Source organism: Phalaenopsis equestris, unplaced genomic scaffold, assembly GCF_001263595.1.
Source record: "Phalaenopsis equestris unplaced genomic scaffold, ASM126359v1 Scaffold000434, whole genome shotgun sequence".
NCBI classification, from domain to species: domain Eukaryota; kingdom Viridiplantae; phylum Streptophyta; class Magnoliopsida; order Asparagales; family Orchidaceae; genus Phalaenopsis; species Phalaenopsis equestris.
This window is the reverse complement of record NW_018164875.1, coordinates 94,041-103,860: the sequence shown is the minus strand read 5'-3', so window position 1 is coordinate 103,860 and position 9,820 is coordinate 94,041. Positions and strand designations below refer to the sequence as shown.

The window sequence follows — 9,820 nt, the reverse complement described above, 5'->3', positions numbered from 1 at the left end:
TTAGAGGTAACAATTCACACTTCACATACACTGGTACCTATCGCGGTGGCAACGACTGTCTTTCCTCCTACTGCAGTGCTAACATCAAATCAGATCGAGGATCACATGAGTCAGTCTTCCGATGAAGAATGACAGGTTTACACTTCTCGGCGGTATAAGAAGGCTGGGGGCTCACTCCAACTTGGACGCTTAATGGATGATACTTTGGTGACTCCTGGCAATGGCGCGACTCTTCAAAGTTTGTTATCCGCTTCTGCTCCTAAAACTAGAGGAAGAGGCATGAATAAACTGGCTCGTCCCTAGTTACTTGTTTTCTGCATGTTTTATTTTTTTTATTTTTTTTATTTTTTTTATTTTTTATTTTTTTTTATTTTTGGTATTATTGTACTTATATCGTATGGTAGGGTGTCTCCTTTGGGCTCTTCTCATACTACCTTTATGTATCATTTTCTATTTCAATAAAATCAGCCCTTAGGCTTTTTATAAATATCGCGTCATCTGCGCCCGTTGTTATCTGTTTCGGCGCACCTGCGTTTGTTTCGGCTTCGTCGCTGTCGCTGTCCGCCTGACAGGTCCTTCTCTGACCTCTGATGGCATTTACTTCTATGGTGGAGCCGGATAAAGTCTTCTTTGCCCACGTAGTGGGTAACCCCCAAGTGGAGTCCGCAGTGGGATTCCCCTCAAGTTATAAGGAATTATTAAGAATGTAAGCAGAAGAAATGGGAAGGAAGCATTCTTTTTCTCCATGTCAGAAATTTCAACGTTGACTGACAAATTCAAATTTGCTCTTATTGGGAAATTTCAGTAGGGACACCCATCTATGGAAATTATCAAGAAAAATTTTGATGAACTCAAATTAACAGGAAAGTGGAAAGTATGGCTCGTGGATGGGAGACATGTATTGATTCAGTTAATCGTGTCTGAGGACTACACTCGGATTTTCTCCAAGAAAATATCTTAACATCGCTGGTAAACCTATAAAGCTACTCAAGTGGTCTTCTGATTTCGACCCAAATCATGAAACTCTCACTGTACATATATGGTTTAGTTTACCTGGTCTCAAGCTGTATTTTTTTCACCATCAGGTTCTCTACTCTATTGGGGTCATCATTGGGGGTCCTTTGAAGCTAGATTTGCCTACTTTCAACCTAACCAGACCCTCGGTGGCCAGAATACTTGTGGAAAGGGATATTACTTTACCTGATAATACTGAAGTCTGGTTGGGCACAATCCATAATGGTTATTGGCAACAAATCATAATGGAGAATAGACATTCTTATTGTTCTCATTGTAAGATATTTGGGCATACTCTTTATAAATGTCATAAGTTTCACCCTAATTTGAAATCTAAAGATCAAGTGAATAAAGATGGTTCTATGGATATATTTGTACCACCTGAATCATCAGACATGAGGTGTCTGTTGCCCCTGAGGATCTCGTTGTACCCAAGATGTTTGGTCATATCCTTGCTAAATGTCACAAACGTCATTCTAATTTGAAATCTAAGGTTCAAGTGAATAAGGAAGGGTCTAACCCTACTGCTGTGGACATTTTAGTTCAACCTGAGGATGATATCATCAGACATGAGGTGTCTGTTGCCCCTGAGGATCTCCCCCATGAAACTGTTGTTACTGCTACTGCAAGTGATGAGATGTTGGCACCTACAAAATCCATCCATACAAAACAATATTGATGGATTCTTACCTATAAATGATGGAGTTCAGACTGATAATCAGGAGAGCCTCACAGCTCCAATTCTTCAAGAAGTATCCGGTGTAGCGGGAACTCATACTTCACATATTCCATAACCTACTATGGGTACTACTGTTGGTAATTCTTCAGCTCTACCCCATCAGAAGAAAGCCTCACAGCTCCAATTCTTCAAGAAGTATTCGGTGTAGCGGGAACTCATACTTCACATATTACATAACCTACTGTGGGTACTACTGTTGGTAATTCTTCAGCTCTACCCCATCAGGCTGATTCTCCGGAGGAGGAATAGAGAACTAGAGCTAGAGGCAAGCCTATATTGGGATGACCCACACGTTTTCAACGACTGGGTGGTTTTTTTTATTTTTTTCTTTTATTTCTATATGTACCCATCTTTTACTTTTTTTTATGTGTTGTACCGTATGGGTTGGGTTATCTAGATTGGGATGACCTACACTTTTTCAGCGACCGGGTGGTTTTTTTTATTTTTTTCTTTTATTTCTATATGTACCCATCTTTTACTTTTTTTTATGTGTTGTACCGTATGGGTTGGGTGTTTAGGCCCACCCATACAAACATATCTGTATTTTTATCTTTAATATATTAGCCCTTGGGCTTTTTCAAAAAAAAAAAAAAATATATATATATATATATATAGATGTCCCACTAATTATCTCAACTTGCAGCATTTCTCCTTTTTTGAAGCCCCCAATTGCCGTTACGGAATGGACATGAGGAAAAATGGAGTGGAAATATGTATGCATTCAGGTTATTGTATATAAGTAATTATATAAAACAAATTTTTATATACAAACAATAATAATCCATCATAGCCGTCCAGCCGTCCATTATTCCATCCACCATTGCATGTAAAGGCTAGTGGATTCTTCTGATTTGCTACAATGCTGGGAGATATTAATCAGTGATTACCTAATTAATTGGTGATTAATCAAATAATAGTTAATTTAGTTAATTATTTTTATAAAATCAAATATATTAATACTTTATATATAGTGCTTCATATAAATTTGATCAATTCAAAATATAGAATTTTATAGAATAAGTTCAACTGGTTTTCGGGCAATGCAATTTTACCCGCTTTATATCAATTAGATGCAATCAGACGTTGTTCTAGTAACTTCAGGGATGGGTGAGGCAATTCAACTTTTATTCACATGTGTCGCACTAGCAATTCATTGCTTTCGCCACGAATGCTCATTTCAATTATAAAAGGCCATTCATAGGCAATTTCAACGCTCTTAAGGCATTGGTGCAATCTGATTTACTATCAGAGGCATCGTTTGGATTGATTCGATGATAATTGAGGTTAATCAACTCTGAGCAGCTTGTTGTCATGCCTGGTATTTATCGTTGTTGTCGGGCTGAGCAGATATGGAGTTCAACACTAACTTAGGACATCAAGTTATAAAAACAACTACCAAATGATCATGTTTCAATGAAGCAAATTAACACTACTCTCTAACGATGTCTCTGTTCAAAACTCCAAGCTTCATTGAATGTTACAAGATATTTCAATCAATCCAAATTAAGAAAATTCACAGGTCACTTTTAGATGTATAGTACTTCAAAATATCTATATGTCTAAACATGGACCTTGTTCCACAAATAAATTGTGCATAGCCATCGACCGGGATGGTTAAATCGAAAAGAAAAAATCTCACATCTGCGAAAAATAAGCACGACATAAAAAAGAAGAATAGGAAAGAAGGCAAACATACAAGTGACAACCGTCTTCGTCGAACTCCTCTCCAAAATACTTAACAAGTGTTTTGGCACGGCATGTTGCAGTATTCATTCCATATCTGAACAAAAGTTAAAAATTTGAATAAATTACACTAATGGAGAGGAAAAGATTAGTTTAACACAAAGCAGTTAAGACATTTTACCGAAAGCAGTCCGATAACATTTTGTATGCATGTCTTGTTCGTTCTTCAGTTCTCCGACTTGGAAGAAGTGTGGGACACTTATAAAAGTCAGCATATAAAACTGTTCCAAAACACTATAAATTTGCTAAGATTTTGATGGAAGTTGCAAGAATGAATTGAGAAACAAAGCTAAGGTAATACAAAACAACAAGCTACACAGGCTTCAGCCATACAAATCATCAGCCAAATATTAATTCAGAAAAGTAATCCAACAGAAGCTCTCAAAGAAGATGACTAAACCAAATTTCCAAATGCTAAAACCCATAAAGACGAGAAATATTTATAGCTACATTTCATAAGACAGATGGAAGCGTTCTTCTTTTGCCTAAAAAAATCATGTAACCGAGAAATACACTGGTTGTACACAATCCTCAGCCCTCTCCAAGTTATGTAACATTACCTAACGAAACAATGAAACTCACTTCTCTTAGCAAGTAAATGTGACTTCATATGCACCATAAGACTATTACTTTGCCTTTAAAATCAAAGATTGAATAAAAATCTAATCAAAGTTGGAATCGACTTGAGCACGAATAGAGCCTAGCATGCTTACTAATTAGCAAAATACTAAATTAATCTTTTTCACATTTTTAGTCATGCTGAGAATCAATTCAACTTGGTTGAGCTTGGACTGAATAATATACAAAATATTAGCATATTACTTATCATATATCATGCATAATGAAAATAGGCCAAAACATTCCTACTAGTTCTAACGAAGTCAAAAACATTCAAATACAGAGCATTTCATATAGATATAGTCAACATTTGAATCATAATGTCCCGCGCAAGGTCATTCTGAAAACCATGATTGATTTCACCAATTGTTGAAGCCTGCCTTTTGCATGATGCATCTTGCTCCCTATTACTAATTACCTTCAAGATGGTCAAATCTTGGCGGGGAGGCAAGAGATGAGAGAAAGGCTGATCAGGCCAAGCTAGACAGATTATAATTATTTCTTTGTTTTTCCCTTATGGTGTTGATCTTTAGCATCATGTTTAATAATAATATTAAACTCTTTATGTAGAACGCTTGTGGACCTCCAAACTTGTATATCATATGACTCGAGTATTCCTTTCCGCACAACTTTATATAGATGTTGATTCTTTTGAAATACTTTTCTTCTCGCTCTTGGTAATTTGTTAATAGGCAAACGGATATCCTCCTGGTTATTGTAGATAACCGAGCACAAACAAATCATACTGTTAGTGTTGGCAAAACAGCTACTACATATAACAAAAATTATTTGCTCAAAAAGAGTAGACTTCAAACAAATATAAGTTTGATACATGCATAGGCCAGGTGATAAAAGTGAGCCCATATGGAGGTAAAAAGATTATCAAGCTAATATTTTCATGTTAATTGTACAAATATGGCGACATGGGTAAGCCATATAGAGGCAAATTGGCAAAATGGTCCAAAGTAAATATTTTTTTATACATATTTAGATAGGGTGATAAACATAACTCCTTATAGGGCAAAAGACCCTTAATATATAGCTTTTAGACTTGATATATATGATGATATATAAAAAAAGATGGCGATCCTCGTCCTCCTCGCTCTGCTAGGGTTCGCCTATGGCGATCCCTGGTCTTTCTGATTCATTGCATTTTCGTCGAACTGTCTTGTCTTCGTCCTTTTCGTCTTTGTCGCCAATCTTTCTACCCGCATTTTCGTCGAACTGTCTTGCCTTCGTCCTTTTCGTCTTTGTCGCCAATCTTTCTACAGTGGCTCTGTTTCATCGTCCCACTTCGGCTCTCTCGACAGGTCGTCTGGCTCAGGGGCGTCGGGCTTCGTCGCTTCGTCGTCCTGATTCAGCGGCTCTCACTTGCTGCGGCTTTTGAGGTTCGCTGCGGATTTCTGCAGCTCGACATCATCCCGAGAAGTCGCGCTCGGGGAGTCTCTTAGTTGTCGCTATCTGGTTCTTTCCGTCTGCAGCACATCACAAAGAGGGGCTTTCCTCAGCTCCTTGCTCCCTGTTTGGTTTCGTAATTTGCTCTCTGCACCTCCATCCTTTGGGATGGCTTCAGACAGATCATATGTTGCTGCCCTTGCGGATGCCCAAGCCTCGGGGACACCTAAAACATGGTATGCTCTTTTCCTCCTTGGTTTGAGTATGCGGAGAACATCAAGAAACCTGGTATGGAGAATAGAAAACCTAGTAGGAAGAATGGGAAACCTGCCATTTTTTTTACAGAAGTTGAAGGTATTCAACTTGCTTCCTCCCGTCGTCTGAATTTGGTCGGAAAATTTCTGTATGGTCATCCCAAAATGAAGCTGATTCGTAAGGAATTTGAGCTTATGCACCTTGTTGGGGAGTGAAAAATTGGACTTTTAGATGGAATACACACTCTTATTCAACTTAATAATGAAGAGGATTACATGTATTTATTTGCTAGAAGGATAATCTGGATTAATAACAGAGCAATGAAGATTCTGAAATGGTCTGTGAATTTTGACCCACAGAAGGAAACACCAATAATTCTGGTTTGGATTCGCCTCCCTAGTTTGAAATTTCATTATTTCACTTAAAAAGTGTTGTACTCTATTGTCTAAGCTTATGGTAGGTCACTTAAAACGGACATTCCTAGTTTTATTTTTTCTCGCTCATCTGAAGTCAGAGTACTTGTTGAAAGAGACATCACTTTATCCGCTTCTGAAGAGACTTGGTAGGCCACAACACCATGGATATTGGCAAAAGGTAGTGATTGAGCTTTTTTCCTTCTTATTGTTCGAACTGTCGTATGTTGGGTAACTTCAACTCTCAATGTCACCATCTACACCCCTAACTCAGACTAAAAAAGCAAAGCGCTCCGCCAGAGCCAGAGAATCTAGCTCCTGCTGTTCAGCCCCAAGTTATTGACGCTATTGATCATCAAAAGGATACTCCTGAAGATGTCACATCCTTGCATGCAATATGTTAACCATTCAGTTTTCACAGAATGTCGTTGCTCCCCGTCTTTGGAATCTTCTATCGTGGGGGGCGAGGGAGATTCTTCAGACCTCATTTGCTCTAAAACCTATCACTGATATTACAGGTAGCAATACTTCTACTGTTTCACTACCGTCTCATCAGGTCGAGCAAAATGTTAATGTTACTCAGGCTCATGGGGATCATAATGTTCATGATGTGCAACAGCCTACACATATCCGACCACCTTTAAAACAATTCATTGATCAGATGAGTCAATCCTCGGATGAGGAATGACAGGTCTACACATCCATGAGGAAGAAGAAGAATGGAGAACTACTTGAGCTTAGAAATCTGATAGACGATACTTTGATTACTTCGGGTAATGGTATGGACCTTATCAACCTGTTAGCCGGATCCTTTCCGAGAACTACAGACAGTGGGAGGACTAAAATGAGACGTTTCTAGTACTTTTGCGTCTGTTAGTGATTTTTTGATTTTTTATCCTTTTGCATCTTTGTTTTATTTGGTGTTGTGTGTTGTATTGTGTGAGTTAATTCTTCTTTTAGGCCCTCTCATTCAACATATTTGTATCTTTTCCTCTTTAATATATAAGCCATTGGGTTTTTCCTTATATATATATGTGTGTGTGTGTGCGCGCGCGCGTGGAGATGTCACATCCTTGCAGGCAATATGTCAACCATTCAGTTTTCACACAATGTCGTTGCTCCCCCGTCTTTGGAATCTTCTATCGTGGGGGGCGAGGGAGATTCTTCAGACCTCATTTGCTCTAAAAGTATAAATATAATATCCTTGTTATTTTCTGTGCGGTGTTTAGGCTAAGTTTCCCGCACTCGACGACGACGAAAAATGACGACAAATCGTCGTCTTCCCTCTCGCTCCAAACTACGACGAAGGGCTTCGGCGTGCGGTTTCGTCGTCTCCTCCTTCGCGCCTTCCAGCTAGTCATCCAGCTTCTGCGGTTCTTTTCTGCGCGGATCGAGTTGCAGTTTCTGTCGAGCAGCGACTTCGTGTTGTCTTCTGTCTTCTGCGCATTCGGTTCCTGCGCAGCTCTTCAGCTCGTTTTTTTGCCTCTGCCCGACTTGCAGTTTCTTTGTTGTGATGGAGCTTCCTTCTTCTTCGGTTGAACCTGAAAAAACCTACTCCTTTGCCCACGTGGTGAGTAATTCTCAGGGGGAGAAGCAGTTGTTTTCCCTCCAATTTTTAAGGAGCATCGTGATGGTACAGATGACTGTCACTTTATTAAAAATGCAAGCAGAAAAAGTGGGAAGATAATACTTTTTTTATCCATGTCAGAAATTTCAATGCTGACTGGCAAATTCAAATTTGCTCTTATTGGGAAATTTCAGTGGGGACACCCACCTATGGAAATTATCAGGAAAAGTTTTGATGACCTCAAATTAACAGGAAAGTGAAAAGTGATGCTCATGGATGGGAGACATGCATTGATTCAGTTAGCCATGCCTGAGGACTCCACTCAGATTTTCTCTAGAAAATATTTTAACATCGTTGGTAATCCTATGAAACTACTCAAGTGGTCTCCTGATTTCGACCCAAAACACGAAACTCCCACTGCGCTGATATGGTTTAGTTTACCTGATCTCAAGCTGCATTTTTTTCACCATCAGGTTCTATATTCTATTGGGGTCATCCTTGGGGATCCTTTGAAGCTACATCTACTTACTTTCAACCTAACTAGACCCTCGGTGGCCAGAATACTTGTGGAAAGGGATATTACTTTACCCGATGTTACTGAAGTCTGGTTGGGCACAACCCATAATAATGGTTATTGGCAACAAATCGTCATGGAGCACAGACCCCCATGATTTACCCATTGTAAGGTGTTTGATCAAGTCCTTGATAAATGTCACAAGTTTCATCCAAATTTGCGCGCGCGCGTGTGTGTATAAATATAATATCCTTGTTATTTTCTGCGCGGTGTTTAGGCTAAGTTTCCCGCACTCGACGACGACGAAAAATCGTCGTCTTCCCTTTCGTTCCAAACTACGACGAAGTGCTTCGGCGTGCGGTTTCGTCGTCTCCTCCTTCGCGCCTTCCAGCTAGTCATCCAGCTTCTGCGGTTCTTTTCTGCGCGGATCGAGTTGCAGTTTCTGTCGAGCAGCGACTTCGTGTCGTCTTCTGTCTTCCGCGCATTCGGTTCCTGCGCGGCTCTTCAGCTCATTTTTTTGCCTCTGCCCGACTTGCAGTTTCTTTGCTGTGATGGAGTTTCCTTCTTCTTCGGTTGAACCTGAAAAAACCTACTCCTTTGCCCACGTGGTGAGTAATTCTCAGGGAGAGAAGCAGTTGTTTTCCCTCTAATTTATAAGGAGCATCGTGATGGTACAGATGACTGTCACTTTATTAAAAATGTAAACAGAAAAAGTGGGAAGATAATACTCTTTTTATCCATGTCAGAAATTTCAATGCTAACTGGCAAATTCAAATTTGCACTTATTGGGAAATTTCAGTGGGGACACCCACTATGGAAATTATCAGGAAAAGTTTTGATGACCTCAAATTAACAGAAAAGTGAAAAGTGAGGCTCGTGGATGGGAGACATGCATTGATTCAGTTAACCGTGCCTGAGGACTCCACTCGGATTTTCTCTAGAAAATATTTTAACATCGCTGGTAATCCTATGAAACTACTCAAGTGGTCTCCTGATTTCGACCCAAAACATGAAACTCCCACTGCACTGATATGGTTTAGTTTACTTGATCTCAAGCTGCATTTTTTTCACCATCAGGCTCTCTAATATCCGGCCACCTTTGGAACAATCCATTGATCAGATGAGTCAATCCTCGGATGAGGAATGACAGGTCTACACATTGAGGAAGAAGAAGAATGGAGAACTACTTGAGCTTAGGAATCTGATGGATGATATTTTGATTACTTCGGGTAATGGTACGCACCTTACCAATTTGTTAGCTGGGTCCTTTCTGAGAACTAGTGGCAGAGAGAGGACTAAAGTGAGACGTCTCTGGTATTTTTGCGCCCGTTGGTGAGTTTTTGGTTTTTTATCCTTTTGTATATTTGCTTTATTTGGAGTTGTATGTGTTGTATTGTGTGAGTTGGGCCTTCTTTTAGGCCCTCTCATTCAACATATCTGTATCTTTTCCTCTTTAATATATAAGCCCTTGGGCTGTTCCTTATATATATATATATATATATATATATATATGTGTGTGTGTGCGCGCGCGCGTGTGTGTATAAATATAATATCTTTTTTTT

At 39.4% G+C, this 9,820-nt stretch overlaps 1 protein-coding gene across 1 annotated transcript in view; it reads right to left on the bottom strand.

Annotated features, from left to right (window-relative positions):
- LOC110027647 (ATP-dependent DNA helicase Q-like SIM) overlaps positions 1–9,820 on the bottom strand; it is a 131,867-nt gene that overhangs the window by 67,209 nt on the left and 54,838 nt on the right. Inside the window, exons 11-12 of the mRNA XM_020729160.1 lie at positions 3,618–3,717; positions 3,450–3,533 (exon numbers count right to left, since the gene is read on the bottom strand). Coding sequence (XP_020584819.1) covers positions 3,450–3,533; positions 3,618–3,717 — 184 coding nt within the window. The remainder of the gene's footprint in view (positions 1–3,449; positions 3,534–3,617; positions 3,718–9,820) is intronic.